The sequence below is a fragment of the Simochromis diagramma genome, unplaced genomic scaffold, assembly GCF_900408965.1.
Source record: "Simochromis diagramma unplaced genomic scaffold, fSimDia1.1 OVJJ01000320.1, whole genome shotgun sequence".
Classification (NCBI taxonomy): domain Eukaryota; kingdom Metazoa; phylum Chordata; class Actinopteri; order Cichliformes; family Cichlidae; genus Simochromis; species Simochromis diagramma.
The window spans coordinates 8,078,718-8,097,351 of record NW_024386773.1 but is presented as its reverse complement, the minus strand read 5'-3'; the positions used below and the strand labels follow the sequence as shown (position 1 = coordinate 8,097,351).

The 18,634-nt window shown below is 40.2% G+C and overlaps 1 protein-coding gene across 2 annotated transcripts in view; it reads right to left on the bottom strand.

The window, feature by feature from the left end:
• Window positions 1-18,634, bottom strand: part of phc2b (polyhomeotic homolog 2b (Drosophila)) — a 42,359-nt gene that overhangs the window by 9,448 nt on the left and 14,277 nt on the right. For both annotated transcript variants that reach the window (XM_040006251.1, XM_040006240.1), the window contains exons 2-9: window positions 17,618-17,981; window positions 15,418-15,561; window positions 15,198-15,275; window positions 14,705-14,866; window positions 13,275-13,397; window positions 12,709-13,003; window positions 4,372-4,676; window positions 3,109-3,310 (exon numbers count right to left, since the gene is read on the bottom strand). In XM_040006251.1, the coding sequence (XP_039862185.1) occupies window positions 3,109-3,310; window positions 4,372-4,676; window positions 12,709-13,003; window positions 13,275-13,397; window positions 14,705-14,866; window positions 15,198-15,275; window positions 15,418-15,561; window positions 17,618-17,923 (1,615 nt within the window). In that variant the 5' untranslated portion in view covers window positions 17,924-17,981. The remainder of the gene's footprint in view (window positions 1-3,108; window positions 3,311-4,371; window positions 4,677-12,708; window positions 13,004-13,274; window positions 13,398-14,704; window positions 14,867-15,197; window positions 15,276-15,417; window positions 15,562-17,617; window positions 17,982-18,634) is intronic.

Here is an 18,634-nt window from a genome sequence, read left to right as displayed (position 1 = left end):
GATGTGTTTAAATGGAAGATTCATCTGATTGAGGTGCAGCTGATAAATCTGCAAAACCTGTGATGCTGACATCGTTAACTGATCAAACTCTAAGGAATGTGTCAAGCATTATGTTGAATCTATGGCACGAAGAATTAGAGCAGCTGTAAAGACAAAAAGGTAGCAAGCTGTACCTAATAAAGTGGCCACTGAGTGTGTGATAACAATAGAGTTGACACCTCAGCGGTTTGCAGCAAGCAAACATAAACTTTGTTTTGTTTGTTATGTTTTATAGATAAATAAATTTATGAATAAGGTAATTAGTTGCAGCCATAAATTTAAAGGCTAAACTTTTGAGAACACGAAGCCTATTATTATTATTATTATTATTATTATTATCATCATTAGTATTAGTAATTAGTAGTAGTAGTTGTTAGTAGTTGTTAGTAGTATTATTTGCAACATCGTAAATGTCTGTCTTCATATAACAGCACCGAGGACTAATGCGATTACATTTCGCAATCTCAAATGTCAAATTACGGTCACTTTCAGGCAAATTAGCGCAGTTATATCCACCTGCTCATCTGCCGGCAGACCTAAACGATCCCGCACTGACCTCCTGTAACAGTGTACCAGTCAACATCAACGCAACCACCCCACATCTGTCGCTTGCACCGCCACAAAGACGCTTCGGCTTTTTGTGAAAACCCCCTCCAAAGCGAAAGTAAACACCGCTCCTCTGCGCTTTGTCACCCTAAAATCCGGCTGGATTGAATGAGAAAGCGTTTTCTTACCGCGCAACTTCCGCTCTGCTCAGTCAGAAAGCACGTGCGGTTTGCTGTTTGTTTTTGCTCCGACACGCCAGCCTGCCGCTGTTGTGCGCGACTTTAAGCTGCAGCGCCGCTTCAAGTAAATATCTCCCCGCCTCCCCGTTTCCTCCCACGTTAGTAGCTCTGATCCTTCTCACTCCGCCTGCTGCTGCTGCACAACAACACAAACCAGCACAGAGCCTCCAGCTTCAACCTACTACAGGAAATATCTTCTTTTTGGCACAGACTTCAACCAGTCTCTCACTGAAAATGCAAGCAATCCTCAAATAACCCTGCCACAAAAGGCATGCTTTTCAGCAGGGCCGCAAAGAGGATTTTAGAGTTACACGGGCCATCCAAGTCCCCCAATATACACTCTACCCCCACACACAAAGAAATTCCCCAGAACACATATTGGAATCATCTCCACACTATTTAGACAGTTTGGTCCGCACTTAATTTAATGAATTACTCCATAGAAGCAAAACATGGTCTCAAAGCATTCCCCAAATGGGTGCCTAAATATCCTTTATCGCCCCTTTTCGATTAGTACCTACTCAGATCAGCTCGATGCGGGGTACAACTCAACTCATTTTCTATTACAATCGAGTACCACCTAATGTGCTTGGGGTTATTATAGCAACGCAGCCAAGCGTCCTGTGACTTAATTAGTATGTGACACGAACGCCACAACAAAGTGGTGGTTTTGATTTTCGTGAAGGAGACGCCCTCATAACTGATTGCGTGACGCCACTGACAAACCAATAGGTTGCGTGCAGTGTGCTGACATCCCCTCGAATCGTTTGGAACCCCAGCAGAGTAAGTACAAAAACAGTACCTGGTATTATCACCTAAGGTTGGTACTAATGGACAAGGAGCTTATGTGGAACTGTGCATCTCCACCCCACACATTCTAAGGCAATACTTCAGTCTCCTTTGTCAGAGACGTACACTTTTTGAAAGTATGTGTTTTACTAAATGACTATGAACGAGACAATAAAGATTAGTGTGTAGGAAACGCATGACGATAGTGTCAAATTGCCCGTCATCAAAGAGAAGGTGCAAGACTTGAAAACTACCACAAAGAAAAAGACAGGTAGAAAAAAGGACCGGTAAACTTCCCATAAGTGAAAGAAACTAAATGAGATGTAAATCCCAGAGTTCCTGCCGAAAGTGAAAAGTGCCAGTGTGCCAGTGAATGGATGCAACCCCAATAAAATCAAAATGATAACTAGAAAAACATGCAATTAAAATAACAATTTTAAAGGTTAAGACTAAAGCAAACCCCAAGTGTCAGGGAAACATTTTAACCATTTATCAACTCAGGGTCATGGTGGGGCTGGAGCCCATCTTAGCAGTCATATGGCAAAAGTTGGTAGGCTACTATGAGGTTAACACAAAGACAGAAAGCCAGCTTGTATTTGTCATTTTGTTAAACTGCTATACTTCAGGTTAGCTGATACTTTAGGACTAAGGCCATAGTTAGTGGGATCTGGTATATTTGTGGTGTAAAAACTTTAGCACACTATACAAATGTAAACACATTTGGATGTCAACTCCCTATTGGCCAGGTGAGTATTACACAACTCGACAGCAGACAGCATGTGCCAAAACAAGGCAGGAGCTTACAGAAGGAGCGGACATTATCAGAAGAGGTTACAATTGAGCACCTTGTTCTACCAGTTTTGATCTTGATTTTATTTGATTGTAAAATTGCTTATAATCTGAATTGTGTGTTAAATTATCTGTAGCGTTTAACAGTTACCACTGTGTGCCCTTTTGTGCTTACAATTATTAGAATATCCGTTTCCTTCTTGACAGTGTACCTCTCGAAAAAGATTTTTAATCTCAGTGGAACTTAGCAGAATTAAGGATATAATATAAACGTTTTAAAGTTTCTATTATCATTTTGATGTATCAGTTTACCCATAATGAAATCAACAAATGTCTATGTGATGGATGTATGCTGGAAAAGAGTGAAAAACTGGATTCATTATCATAACACCTTTGGCAGAAACCCCCTCTGATTCATAAGATGAGTGGTTAGGGTGAAGTCATGACCACAGATATGGAAAACAATAAGAAGAGCAGTGTGAATGAGCTGATAACACATGTTTTGATGTAAGAACAAAAATGTATCTTCCTTCATTATGCAAGTGAACAGATTAAAGACATCAGATGTGAGATGGCTGAATTGTCGAGGCGCAAATTTGTAGCTAACAGTTGTTTAACTCCTACTAGTAATGTCGTCCCAGAGGCAAGTACATAAATTATGTTCTTAATAAGACTTTCAGCTTAGAAAATCCCACTGAGTCTCTACCTTGCTGCTGAACAGCTGGTGTGGCTAAGTCAACCTTGGACTGCTCTACAGGCTTGGAGGGCTGGGATGGAGAAGCTGCAGGTTGCTGTTGCTGTTGCTGCTGTTGTGGTTGTTGCTGTTGCTGTGTGGATGGGGTCTGACATGTCTCTCTGACTACCAGTGAGGTCGGCTTATCTTTACTGTCCTGAAGTAGTCGGGAGGCCTGGAAAGTGCAGTAGAAACAAACAAAAAGAAAAAAGTGTGAGAAGAAGACATCTGAGATAAAACAACAAACATCAGGGACTGAAAAATTGAAATCCATCAGCTTTGGAAAACATTACATGAGGGGGAAAATATAATACTGTGAAGATTCCTGTGTTTTTTGGGTTTTTTTTCCCTTTGTGTCTCTTAGAGAAGAAATGAAGACTGTGGAACTGCTGTAAAAGTAGTTTTTGTTTAGCTGGTTGCCACTGTGAAAATACCAAATTGCAGAACGTGTACCAGAACTCAAAATACTTTAAACACATTCATTACGCAATTTTGAAAAGGATAGCATTACTCTGAGAGAGATATTTTCCTGTGGTTTTATATCTACAGGTAGGACACAGGTGAAAAGTTCACTTTGGAGAATTGACTTCTTGAATTGACATTTTTCATATTAGAAAAGAAAGTCTCAAAAATTTGAACGCAAATAGCTTTGCACATCTAATTGTGATTTTAATTAAAGCAGATGGGTTACATTCATTTCAAGGACATATTTTCACTCTTCAAAATAATCCTCATTTACATTTTGCTGAGATTTGGTGTAGCCCCTAGGTTCAGCTACCACATCCTCTCAGGTTAAAATCAACTTTTTCAGATGAGCTAGCAGTCAGACATAGTTTAAACAGCAGGTAATTAAGTAAGATCACCATATTAGACACATTTGCTCACCTTGCCATTATAAAGATCCAAGAATGGGGAAAAAATGTCTAAAACTGAGCATTTAGAGCAGTTTTAAGTCTGAGATTGTGACTCACAGGGATTACGCACAGTCATTATTTAAAGTAATGACCACGTTTAATATGAGTGCCCACCACTGTCATTGCAAATAAACAAGAGACAATAAGGTAAAGCATAAGAAGCCTCCTTGAAAAATGATCTGTGGAGTTTTTGACCTGCTATAACTGTTTATTTATGGGTAGGCTGCCCATTTGTGTCAAACTTGCAGAATTTTCACAACCTAGAAAAATCCTGTCTTCAAGCTCTTTTGTGTGTGGCATTAATCTGCGTTTGTGTACGTACCGTTGGCTGGATTTGTAGGTTGATGGCAGTGAGCTGGACAGGCTGAGCTTTGGCATGGTTGAGGGAGGAGTGAAGGGCATGTGGGCTGATAGTGGAGTGGAAGATGGTAGCCTGCTGGCTCGGTGTAGAAGGCTGGTGAGGAGCAGGTTTGGGCAGCACGGGGACAGGATGCTGTGACGGCTGAACGGAGGCCGTCTGCAGCAGCTGGCCCGTCGTCCTTTGGGAACCTTGGCTCTGCTGAACCACAAACTGCTGCTGCTGCTTGTGTTGCTGAACCAGAGAATGCGGCTGAATCTGGGTGTATGCTGGAACGAGAACACAAACACTTATTTCTGAAAGTGATTTTATTTCAGCTAGGATTATTTGTTAAAACTATTTGGTAAGAAAAAGAACTGTTCATAAATATCCTTACAAAGCAAGTTATTGTCATACAATGAGCATTCTTTATTTCATGCATGCTGACAACTGTCCAAACTCTTGATATCCGGAGAACTGCGCCTCAGGCTCATCAACACTGAAAAATGTAGACGTCTGCACAAAAGAGCTTGTTTTGCAGCGCCTTCACCTGTAAGTCCCTTGTTGACAGGATATAATATTAAGAGCTTGTTGAAAGGTGCATAGAGAGGCCCACTGTTGCAGTGTTGGCCAGACCATTACTCACAAATAGTTTTAAAATGGCTTGTCACCACCTGTCAGTGCTGCTGTGGGTAAAAGGACATCCTGAGCTCATAACTTGCCCCCAAGCCCAAGACACAGCACATCAATCTTGTATTGTGGGAGCATGTGCGAGTGGGAGAGTGTTCTTTGGAAGTAGCCTGAGGCTAGTCTAATATTAGAAATGCCTCAGGAAGAAACATGCAGAGCCAACTATCTATGACACCCTGTATAGAGTTAAGGATGAGTCAGCGGGTTCCAGTATCTCACACACCTCCTTGATTTCTAAGAATTTTATCAACAAAGAAAAAAAAATCTGATTACTAAAAATCCCCCAAAATGAAGAGTTATCCCTGAAAACTACTAAACAGCAGGTCCTGCTATATAAGCCATGTGAACCTAGAGGTGCATCTGGTTATGTTAATAAACATCACAGTAAATCCCAGAGTGGAAAACTGCCAAGTGCATCAGTGTTTGTCTTAGATCCCCCTCGGCCCCTCCCTCCGCCCCCCTGTTCTTTTCGCATTGTTTCGTGTGGGACAGGCTCCATCTGGTTTCAAAGTTTCCCTGTGAGGCAGTAACCACACTCTGTACCCTGCCGTGGAAAATATAGACATTTCTATCCAGCAGAGTTTGCATGTCATTAGTCCCTTTAATGGTACGAGGACCGCTGAGAAGAGTTTTCATTTTCACATGGTGAGACACAGTGGAACCCACTGACAGAAAATTTGGTTAGCTGTGGCGTCGGTGAAAACCTTCAGTTAATATTTATTATGTTAAGAGAAGGATAAATATAAGATGTGGATGGGTGGATAAAGCCAGCTAGATGCTAACCATTAAAGGGATTTAAAAAAACAAACTTTAAAAACAGACCGTGGAAAATTATATCCATCAACTCAACAACTATGCCCATGGGTGGGAAAAAGAAATGAGTGGAGACATGCTTTTTTTGTCAACTCAAGCATCACAGCCCCAAAGCCTTTCATTTAAAGCATATTTTTAATGTAAAGAGTCTGCGTGGTAGAAGAGAATAAAAACTTAAAGTTTTGTGTTGGTCATGGACACGGCAAACAAAAGTCCACTCATTCCCATTTTAGCAATTTTAATTTACTAAATAAATTTTACTCAACTGTCTTCTTGTTTGAGACAGCCAAAATAAATAAGTGTAGAAAAGCAAAGTTAACAGTCTACAACAACTCTACAACAAGTCTCCCAAAAATATCTGATCAGGCCTCCTGTAAGGGTTCATAAAGTGTGAAAACTACAGATAAGCGGAGCACAAGAATAGATCATGAGAGTGTTAGTCCTAATCATTAATTGCCATTCAAGCCAGAGCTCTGAATCATGTCCAGTTTTTACAGCCTTCCTGCTGACAAAGACATTACACACTGCCGGCCAAAACCACCCCAAAGATGGTTAAGCCAAGGAGCCACACTGACGCGTTCCTTTAAGTTAAAACAGTAGCTTTTTAAAAACACACACCAAATGTGAAACAATTGAGACAAAGCTGAATGGGAATGGTTTGAGAGTTTCGTTTTTTTTTTTGATGGGTTATTACGCTGTGGTTTTGCTGGTCAGGCCTGTGTGAGGTCAAATTGGGCTGTATTCAGCACATGAGCTAAAATGAGTCTGACACCCCTGCTCTACATGATGATTGCGAGCATCAAATTCCATAGAAATCCATTTTTTTTAAAGACACAAACCCTGTTTTAGTGCAGCCTTATGGTTGCACTAAAATAAAAATAAACCTACTGACTGTGGTGATTCTTAATCTCCTGGATAACATGAACATTTGTTCTGAACTCAAATATTTCTTCAAACTGGATTTTCTACAAAGTGGTAGAATGACGATGATGATAGACGTGCTACATAAAATCAGACTATGTGTAAATACCAAGTAAATGGACCAGAAAATGAGATTGTTTTGAATTGATTTTAACATCGGACATCTTCCCACAGCAGAAACACGAGTTTGTATGACCCACTGTGGTGTAACATCCACTGATTTTGCAAAATAGTGTAATAATTTTAAGACAGCTCTGGCTGTGAAGTCAACCTACTACCTCCAAACACCACAAGTTGTCAAGAAAAGCAAGTTGGTTGCTGCATTTGCCATTTTACAATGTTCATCCAAAGTTATGAGGGAGCCACAGTCTGCTGTTCTTAGTCTTGAATGTAGCAAGAAGGCGGCTACTCAAAGTTAGTGCTTGTTGTTGTTGAGTTTAACTGATCGTTGGGTATTGGAGACTGAGTATAATTCTGTCATTACAAACTGACCATCTTAAGATATAAAACAGTCAGGAAAGGACCAATTACAGTAGCAGAGCCTGCTACATGTATGTCTATCTTTAACTTGTTGGTTGTCATATTCAATAGTTAACAAATGGTGTGCACATTTACCTATTTTATTAATGATTATTCTATTGTAATGTGATCAAAGAACAAACGGCAGCAGAAAGCTCCCTTGCGGGGGTTAAACTGCGTCAAACTTGCAGTATCAAGAGACTCTCAGCCTTCTGTAAGGGAGGAGGAGGGGGATTTCTGAATCAGTACACACCGGATACAATCAGCCCCTTCGCATGAATCCTGACATCTTTCTCAAGCCTCTAATGAGTAACAGAAAGAGGTCTTGAAAGAAGAGGAAGATTTGGAAATTCGTTTAAATGTTATTCCCCCTCAAGGTCTTAAGATTAAGGACTGGAATTACTCAGGCACCCCACACCAATATATACATACAAATCATATAGTCTACAGTATGCAGAAGCACACTCCCTCCACCCCCAACGTTGTGAATGTTTGTAGAGTTCTTACTCTGTGTATTGCCGTGCAATGTCCTGAAATTGAGGACAGTATACATTCCTTCCAGCTTTTGCAGCACCAGGCCCTGGAAAACCCCAGAGTTTCCACATTTTCACTGACTCCTGCTTTGGCTTACCATCTTGAAAAATATTGACCAACAACACCACAGCAACAGTAGACCTTGAGTCACCTTTCCTAATTTTAATACAATTCCAAATAAGGATTGAAGATTGTTTATCAAGGAAAATTAGCTCCATGAATCCGGTTCTCAACTGGCTTCAAAACTTACAGTACAGTAAACATTTTATACATAAGTACCCCTTAAAAAAAAGAAAAGAGTTTTCATCTTTCCAGTTTTTTAGTGCTGATGGGGTTTCCCTGCTGTGGTTTTATAGTGTGGTGCCGGCTCTTTGTTGCTGAGAGAAGGTGATGACAGACATACACTTGCTGCATCAAGCCAGACGGCCTAACATTTGCTTCCTCCTCAATTCCCATGAATGTGAATCTGACAAACTCTCAGCGTAACCACAATTAATCAATTTGTTCTGTGCAGAGTTAGATTTAACACAGATTTGGTAGAAATGAGACACGTCAGGTGTTTGTTTTTTCTTAAGATTCTATTTGTGGCGATAACAAGGGCACACGAATAGGAGTCTTTTGATGGGAGGTGCACGTCCGTTTTGTTAAATGAATTATAGAGTAATACAATATATACTTTGTGACTATAATTGGCACAAATGAGCTGACACTTTTGTGAGTGGATCTATTCCAACTGCATCTTTTAGTCTTTGTCACACATGAAACTCTTTTCCGGCCTGCTGCAGGTTCTGGTTGGAGTGGCCTTCCAGAGCAGGAAGAGGACTCAAAACCTGGAGTTTGTCTGACTGTGAGACACAGCTGACAGGTGGACTACCTCCACAAGAGCAAAATGGGTGAATGGCCGGAATGAAGACCATAGAGGACCAGGGCAAGCTGCTAAGCTTGTGTAACCTAAAGTTTATGTTTGGGTAATACATACTAACACACGCTGCGCACACCAACCATTTAACTGCATCTATTATCTCTTTCTTTTTCACTTTGGGAGGCTGTAAGGCATCCTTCACATGAATTATTAACCCTACTTATTAGGGCTGAGCCATATCATACCGTTCATGGTAATACCGGTATAATGTTGGGCAACGATAAGAAAATGAAATATCGCGATAGAATATGGGTCAAACGCGCATGCGCAGTGCCTTTGTTTTCATACGCATATGGCGGCGAAGGCGAATGAGAAGGGCGAAAGCGGATCGTTAAATGAAACGGATGAACCAGAATTGGTTTGTAAAAAATGCTGCAACTTCAGTGGTGTGGAACTGGTTTAGCTTTCGTCTGTCAGATACACAACAAAGCTCTATTTTTGGTAGAGCATGCTAGCGGGCCGTCGTTATTACCGTGTTTTTTGGAAAATACGGCACACTTAAAATCAATCCTTTGATTTTTCTGAAAATCGACGGTGCCCCTTATAATCCTGTGAGCCTTATGTATGAATTCTGGTTGTGTTTACTGACCTCGAAACGATTTTATGTGGTACACGGCGCTCGAAAATCTGTCAAATGTTTTAGTACGACTTTGCTAAGCTACGAAGCCGCACCGCTTGATGGATTGTGGGAGCATTACGGCAATCGTAGTCAGGAGCCTCGCGGAGTGATACGTACTGCGCTTCAACATAATGTTACCGTATTGTGTGTGTATAACCTCTTTTTAAGTTTTGTGGATATTATACATGGTTATGCTGAGGATATGTCGGCCAGTTTCCACTGGAAATGCCTATTGGTTAAACTGTCAGCAAGGAATTTGCATTTGCACTGTTAAATTTTTATATAACTTTAACGCACATAAAAAAAACAAAAAAAAAACAGCTGCTTGTTTAAGTGAAAATACATTGATTTTTTTTTTGCACTAATAAAGTTGTGGAGTTGTAAAGTATTTTGTCTAGTGTCAAGTATATCGTTATCACAAATTTTCAAATGTATATCATGATAAATATTTTTGGTCATATTACCCTGCTCTACTACTTATGAATCCATTTATCAATCTGAAATTATGATGGATATTTTTCACCCCTTGTTTGGCCGGGAGTGTCCTGTTTAAAACAAAAATCGCTGCAAATATGCAATATTGTATGTACTGTATTCTTTTTTGAAACATAAAAAAATAATTAAAGCAAGGTTATTGATGTAATTATTCCTTTTACTTGTGCAAAAAACATAATTACCATATTACACTTCTAAACACTTCTAAAGTCTGCAAGCCTCCTGCATAAATTCACCACCCATTTTATTAGGTGAATTTGGGCTAAACGTCTAATATCAGTCAATGTCTGTGTAGTAACTAGCAACAAAGTTAGTAACATTGCAACGTTATAGGTGGTTCATTTGCCAACTGAAACTATTAATAATTGATATCATGAATGTGGACTGTGCAAAACCACTAGCTGAGTTCATATCTAAATTTTCCTGGCGCGTAATAGCAATGAGCTACTTTTGAAATGCAACAGTTAAGTGTCATAATTTTATTAAGACTAAAATCACTAAAATTGCTGATCAATTACATAAAATGCTAAGTAGCAATTACCTCTACAATCTTTCATGAACCAAAACCATCCTCAGGGGGGGAAATTACCCACCAACAACATGGAGCAAAATCTCTGGTTTCCTGTAGCTAAAAATAATGGCTGCTCCCTTCTATTACCAATTTTACCCTCTAAAGCAAAGTGCATCTTGACCCAGCCACAGTCAAGTTGAATCCAAGCTTTTATCCTAATCCGAATCCCATCAGCCAGCCACGCTGCCTCTTCTCTTCCTGATCCACAGAGTAATAACTCCCCAGCATCTCATGTGCACACCTGTCCCTCGTGGGCTGCTGCTATGGCAACCCATGGTAATTTTTTTCCCCCCAGACAGCATGCTGCCAGATTTTCAGCTTCCATCCTCCCTTTCATTTTATGCGAATCTATTACTGAAACAAAGCAAGACACAGTTGTGCACCGACGTGCACAGATAATCCCCACCTCCCCCTCTCTTCACAAACACACAAGCCCAAGTGCGCACACAGACACACACACACACACACACACACACAACACCAACCATAAATGTAAAGAGTGTTACAGCCATGCAGTCATACAGACATAAATACGGCACAAGCACAGACAGACAAATTATTTTGTAAGATGTGATTTCCTATGAGGACCCTCTTTAAAATGCATCTAAAGGTTACTTATCATGCAAACAAATGGGACTTAATTTGACGTGATCAGCTTGTGCTGCTAGAACATTCACAACCATTCACGCTAAAAAGGGGAGGAAAAAAAACATAAAAAAAAAAAAAAAAACAGCTGCTGACTTTCAATTACACAATAAGTGGTTTAAAAACACTCTTGCATGGCAGTGTGCCTTTCACAGCTTCTAATTCACAAAGCAGCTAGACTGTTCCAGACACAAAACCAACACGCTGTCTCTAATAGAGCTGGTTTCACCCATTTAGTGAGTGAATGGATTTGTGAAGCAGGCCCCGACAAGTCACGGCAACAGCCAAGAAAAAGCTTTCAAATGTCCATGTGTGAAATGTCTTTTCATCTAATCTCACTATAAACACTAGAGCACAGCTCTGTATATGTATATAAGACAGCTGTCACAAAGCCAAAATCTTTCTTGAGGTTTGAAATGTACATCTGATACATAACAGAAGCATGCAGCCGCCGGCAAACAGTTTGTCAGTTTCCTTTTTCTGTCCACAAAAATGAAACCATAACTTCGCTGCAGTTTTAGAGCTTACATGCTCTGTGGACCACATGTTTTCAGAGGAAAACATTGGTGCATTCAGAACACATAGCATGAGCAGCACAAGAAGTTTTATCTAAGATGTGCTCAGAAACAGCATTTAAAATACACTAAGATTAAAGATTTTACTGGCTATAAGACAATTTGATTGAAGAAACACAGAAGAGGAAACTCAGTGGAGACACTAGGATTCATGCTCTTGTGACCACCAATTTCTGCTCTGCATAATTTCATGGCAATCCAGTCGAGCTGCTGATATAATTTAGTCAGAATCAAAGCAGTGACCTGACAAACATTGGTTTATAAGACTGCTTTCAAGTCGCTACAATACATGATTAGGGACATTAAAATGTAATCTGTTATGCTACAGTGTTGCTTGCACATGTTGGTTAGATTGTCTAGAGTGTATGGCAGTGTCACCACTGCCTTTAGAAGAGAGTTTAATGCCAGATGCCCTCCCTGACATAACCCTCCTTCTCCTGGCCTTGAACTTCCACATGTTAAATGTGTTTTAACAACTACACTGTGGAGCCACAAGTTTTAACTTGTATTAAGTGGACCCAGACAAAACTCCACACAGTAGGGCCCTGTCAAGGTTTCAACCCAGGACACTCTTGCTGTGAGGAAATGGTGCCATCAATTGAACCACAATGCTGCCATTTAATACCAACACTCATATTCAACAAGACCTAGTAAGCACATCTTGATATCTTACACAGAGTTTATTGCTGTTTTTTAAGACTTTGTGTTGCAAACAATTTGGCAAGCGCACAAAGCATTGGGTTTTAAACACATTAAGGCTGCATGTATCAATAAATATTGGTTGAGCTGCAGACAATTTTCTTGATTAAAAAGAGTGACAGCAGTAAGTAAAACAAGAAAAGTATTACTTCCTGTACTTTTAAAGATCAAACAAAACAACCTGTTAACCAACCATTTGTTTTGGGTTTGTTATTTGCATCACTAATATCCATCATTATTATTTTTTTCTCTCACTTGTGTGAGAGACATTTCTTTAATGGATGGGATTTAATGTTGTGGATATGCAAACTTCTCTTACCTGGAGCAAGCAGAGGCTGAGCATTCACAGCGGTGACACTGCGGCTCATGTTTATAGCTCGGACTTCTGTGACTGCTGCACTGTCCCCCTTCTTCCCTCCTTCAGAGGGACTGTCTAAGGAGCTGGTCTTCCCCCCTGCTGAGGCCTGGGTACCTTGACTTGGGTTTTTGATCAGTGACGCAGGCTGGATAGGCACAGGGGCCTGCTTCAGACTGAGAGCCTGTGGCATCTGAGTCTGAGAGGAGGATGTTGTCGCCCCCTGCTGGCCACGGATGGCCAGATTCTGTACCTGATTCTTAAGACAAAATACAAAAAGAGAGACAAGATTCACAAATGGCTTAAGCTGTGGATTTTTTGACAATGTTCATAAGAATTTTATTTGTAAAATGCTGGAAATTCATTTAAAGCTCGTAAGTTTAATATTTATTTTTATGGATTACTGCTTTGCTACATATGTGTAAAATGTATAAAGTTATATTTACGAGAGGGAGCTGGAAAAGATGTTAAGACGAGATAAAAGATTGCTCTTGTATTATTAGTGATAATATACGTTCCAGCAATATTACCTGTGAGGAGGCCTGCGTAGAGCTGTCTGACTGCACAGCCGTCACAGTGGCAGCTGGGGTAAAGATGAGCTGTGGGGACAGAGGAACAGCACGACCCAGGCTCCTCGCCACCTGTACCTGGGCCTGGAAAGTATAGCACACATTAAAAAAAAGGGGGAACTAACATAGGAGAAGCAAACTGTAAACTAAAATTACTCTCCTGTGTCATTACTGATCATATTCCCCCACCAACTAGTGAAACTGCAATTTTAATGATGACAAAGACTTATATCACCAAATCAGTATCTAACTACCTGTGAAAACTGGCTCAGTACCCAGGGCATGGTGTTGAATAATGGCCATAACCATTTTGACCTGATGAAAGCCACAGGCCAAAACATGCACCTATGAAGTAGGTGAAGCTGTGCCATGAGCATCCATTCTGCTTTAGAAAACATGACTCAGTACCTTGGACATGACACTGAATAAGGGCCACAGGCTCCCAATAAATGTTAAAACACACTATTTACAAAAGTATTTACAAAAACTTAACAAGACAGAAGATCATTTAATCATTTAATCATGGGGTGCTGCATGTGTATATTCAGTTAGTTTTTAACGTCTGGTGTATGATAGGACAAAACAGGAAACTAAAGAAAATATTTTGGGACACTGATATGAGTAAATGTAGCACCAGGAAACTGTACTCGAAATAAAGTCCATGACTAAACTGACATGCAGTTTGCTTCCTGCCGCAATCATCACAGACCTCTGATAACGTTGTGTTTTTGCTCGTAATAACCAGGTTGTTCTACCACCTCATTGCCAGTTTCAGTTTGCCATCAGTTGTACAATCTGGAAACTCCAACTGACAAGCACTCAAAACCAGCTGTACCCAAAATAACCACTTTCTATTCCTTCAACAAGAGAAAGAGAGAACACACACACACACACACACACACACACACACACACACAAACCAAAAAATGTTTTCTGAGCATTCACGTTAAAGACATCGACTTCCATGTTTGCAAAGAGCTCTCTGTAGGCAAACGCATTATCCTGACCACCTACTCTACTGCAAGATGACAACAAAACACGCCATTTACATTGGAATTACTTACAAACACAATATGTATTTTGTATATTTTATTTATGTATGTAATGTTCTATACATGTGCAATAACACCTTCATTTATTCTTTTTTTAACTCAGCCCTGTTTTTATTGCGAGTTTCTCTCTGTGCATGCAATTTTGTTCAGTAATGCATCTGTGATGTATTGACTGCATGACAATAAAGAAATCTGAATGGCATAAACACATACACAGGGCCTCCAAAGAACAGAGTTGTGCCTATTTAAATCAAGCAATACGAGTGTGCTAGTGTTTATGCATAAAGTGGAGGATCATGTAAATGTGCCTGTGGCCATTTCTTTTCTCTGTAGTCTTACCATCTGTGCACGCAGGTACATCTGTGCTTGGGTGGGTGTAAGAGTGGGGCTCGATGGGCTGCCCAGCAGAACAGCCTGCTGGGAAATAGTGGTGGGGGTTGAGCTAATATTCTGAGCTCGGCTGATCAGCTGAGCTGCCGCTGGAGACGTGGTCAGGTTGATCTATGGGGAGAGATAATCAGGATTATTAGGTTATACGTACAAGTCCTGAATAGATGTGGGGAGTTCTGAGACAAAAGCATCATATCCCCAACTATTAAATTCGACAGCATCAAATTCAATAGTTAAAATGTGTTCATTCTGCTAATATTTCTTACAGCTAAATACGTACAAAATCAAAAAGAAACTTGAATCTTTTTAAAGGTAAAACAGAAGGAGCAACCAAGCTGCTAGCATCCTGCTGCTAAAAATCAACTTGGCTCGATGATAATCCAACTGGACAAAGATAACTTAAAGAGGCTTTTAGGAAGGCAGCACTCCAAACTGCACTTACCGTAGCCTGAGTAGATCCTGTTTGCTGAGATGAAGTGCCATTTTGTGAAGAGCTTTGCCGGCCAGCCGCGATACTGGCCTATCACAAAGGTAGAGAGAGGCAGAAGGACAGGGTGAGTGATGCACAATTTCTGAAACATGTCTTGCAGCAGGTCAACAATAACTGCAATCATCATCTCTAAACTGAGAGAATGAATTATTTGTGATGCCTGCTTGCTGACCTGCTGTACAGCAGCCAGGCTGAGGCTGTGCTGCTGCTGGAGAGCTGCAGTTTGCAGCATCAGATGCTGCTGCTGAGCTGCATACATCTGCTGCAAGTACTGTGCTGCTGTGTTGGGCTGTCTATGCAATGCCTGCTGGAATACCTGCAAATAAAAACAGGTGCAAAAAAATGACCAGTTTAAAAAAAACATTTGATTTTTACATCTGAACTAAACTTTCATAAAATCAAAGAATCACAGATTCAGTCACCTCGAAACAACATCAATTCTTCATGATATGTCAACAAAGCAAACCAAAGCCTCTGTGCCTCTACCATGTGGGTAATCTCAGTACAAATTTTTACATGATAAATAAAAAGAAAAGAAAATGGGTTTTATAATTGTATTTCTATAGCAATGCCATGTGTTTACATTATCTAATGGCACAACAAGTAGACAAGCCCAGATATATCTGACAGCCACAGCCATGTGTCCGCCTACAGTGATGATTTGTTAAAAGGGAGCGACTTCATCATCCTCCAACATAACAATGCTTTCCAAAATATGCAAGAAAACCGCCCCTGCTGAACATGGAAAAGGCAAACCTGTTTCACCAAAAACACACCCTAAGTATAACCATGCAGCTTCAGTTCTATTGTGTGACAATGTTGTGCAGGTTTCTGAAGAGTTACAAGGTTACTTTAGTTATTGCGCAAGTATTAAACACTTATTTTAGACTTACTTAAAATTTCCTTGGAAAACAATACCTGTGTGACTTGTTGCACCATAATGCTGCTATTGCTGGCACCACTTCATTCACAAATAAAACGCTTTCTGTATTTTCAGAAATATTGTTGCAAATTTCATTGAAATATTGTGATATAATCTGAGGTTGTATCACCCACCACCAAACTCTCCACATTCTTCTATTAAACAACCGCTTAAAGCCACCAACATCACACCTATACTACAGCCTTACCTGTGGTTTTTTGAAATGATTTGCTCTTTTACAAACATACAGCGGTGCTAGAACCATGCCAAAGGCATACAAAAAAAAGCAGGCAACCCAAAAACTCTGATACCAGTAACAGTTGCTAATACATCCCCATATTTAATGCAGTTTTATTTACTAGGATCTTTGCTCATGCAGATTATCTGGTGGGAAAAATGAAAAGAAAATTGTGTGATAACAGTAAACAACATCAAGAAATGTCAGTTTGATTGCATGGTTATTATGAATTTAACATTTTACAAACTTTACAAAGTTTTGGATTTATAATTATTTTATCACTTGAGCTTATAAATCTTGTCCTGATTGTATTTCAAAATGCTTTACAGACCAAACTGCTGATTTTTCTTCATTAAGCAATAGTCATTAGTATGCAAAATCTTTATCGAATCCTAAATGTGGTACAATCAAAATGTGTTGAATCTGAACTGATTGCATCACTGCCTATTTAACAGACTAATCGGGAGACAGAAGTCAGGGTTTCAAAACCTCCAATTACTGCAAACACACAAACAATTCTTTTTCCCTAAATGTGGGACAGAAAGGTTTCACACTGTGCCAGACACAACTCTAAGAAAGTTAAACCCCTACTACTGGGAAACCACCTCTCCAAGTGCCCTATGCCATGTTTCCAAGGATTTTGACCTGCAGTCAACAGTGTCACAGAAGCATCCGGACCCACAACGTGTCGCTGACGGGCACAAGTAGCAAAGATGAAATACATGCATGAACTGATTTCCAGCAGTCCTTTATGCTCACAGTGCTGCTCAGTGACAATAGTGATTGCCTTGTGATTGTCAGCATGCTGAGGGGGTGAAAAGAAGGACTCAATCTAACAAAAACCCTGCTGTCAAACCATCAGCACTCAAAGTTGAGTGGACCTAATTCTGAGGGAGGCTAAGCCTGTGTAGAGGCTTACCCCGAGGGCAAGGGGTCAAAAGCACTAAAGCACAGAAAACATTCTTTCCTGTCTCCAAATTGGAGACATGCTCCAACATTACCACATATTTGAGATCCTTTACTGGGAAGACAAATTCCCTTTTTCATCAATTCCCTTTGTAAAAAACGATGCTACATCAAAAACAATTTTAGAAGCTTGTATGTCACTTTTAAACACCAACAGAGGGCAGTAGAGCAAAGAGTGTCAGGATGTTACACAGAATACCTCAACTTAAGCTCTCAGCAGATTTATTACAGAACCAAAACACTCACCTGTACTGTACGGTCAGGTATTCCACTGTAAACCGATATCTGAGGCACTGCCGGTCTTCCAGCTGTAGTACTACTGCTGGAAGTACTGCTAGTGTTAGTACTACTACTACTACTACTACTGCTGCTGCTACTACTATTACTAATGCTAGTGGAAGTAGTAGAACTAGTAGTAGTCGTAGTAGTATTAGAGGTACTATTACTGCTGACAGCAGTGGTGCTGGAGGAAATGGTGGTGGACGTGGTGGTGGCTGCGGTGGTCCCGGTACTGCTGGCAGTGGAAGCAGGGGCCCCTGGCTCACTCTCCATGGTGCCCTCTGCTCTTTTCACCTTTGACCCCCGGCTCTTCTGAATGGCTCTCCTGTGCCTTCAAGAAAGAAGCAAAAAACCTGATGAATGTATGGAAGCTTGTTTCTGCCACTGATACAGAAGTTGGAATTAGTAATTTTTTTAGACAACCAACTCAATAATTATTAACCCAGAGTTTTGGCTCATGGATTGCAAAAATGCTTTAGGTTTCTATGTTTACATACAACTGAATGGAGACAAAGTAGTCGAAACAAGATGCACCTGAACATGGCTGTCAATAAACCATTCAACACCAGGTAAATGTAAGACCAGTGACACATCTACCGCATCAAAGTTATACCCAAACTGTTTTAGTCTTATGTTGCACTATAAGTCAAGGGCAACAAAATTAATTTTACCACGGTTGGTCACATCCAAGGCCATATACAGTTTACGGCTTATTATGGTTACATATACCAGATATTCTTAACAACAACTTGTCCAAAGATCCCCAACTATGTCACATCATTTAGTCAAGCACAAATATCTCAAGGTAAAATAATCAATCTAAAAATTCTTAAAAGCATGAACCTGAAAACTCAGTACATGTGGGGAATTTCAAAGAAAAAAAGTCAAACTTAAAGATCTTTGAAAATTTTAAACTAAATGAACTCCACAGGGTTCTAGGATGAAAAAGGAGATTCACATGAAAACTTACAAATGACTAAGAAG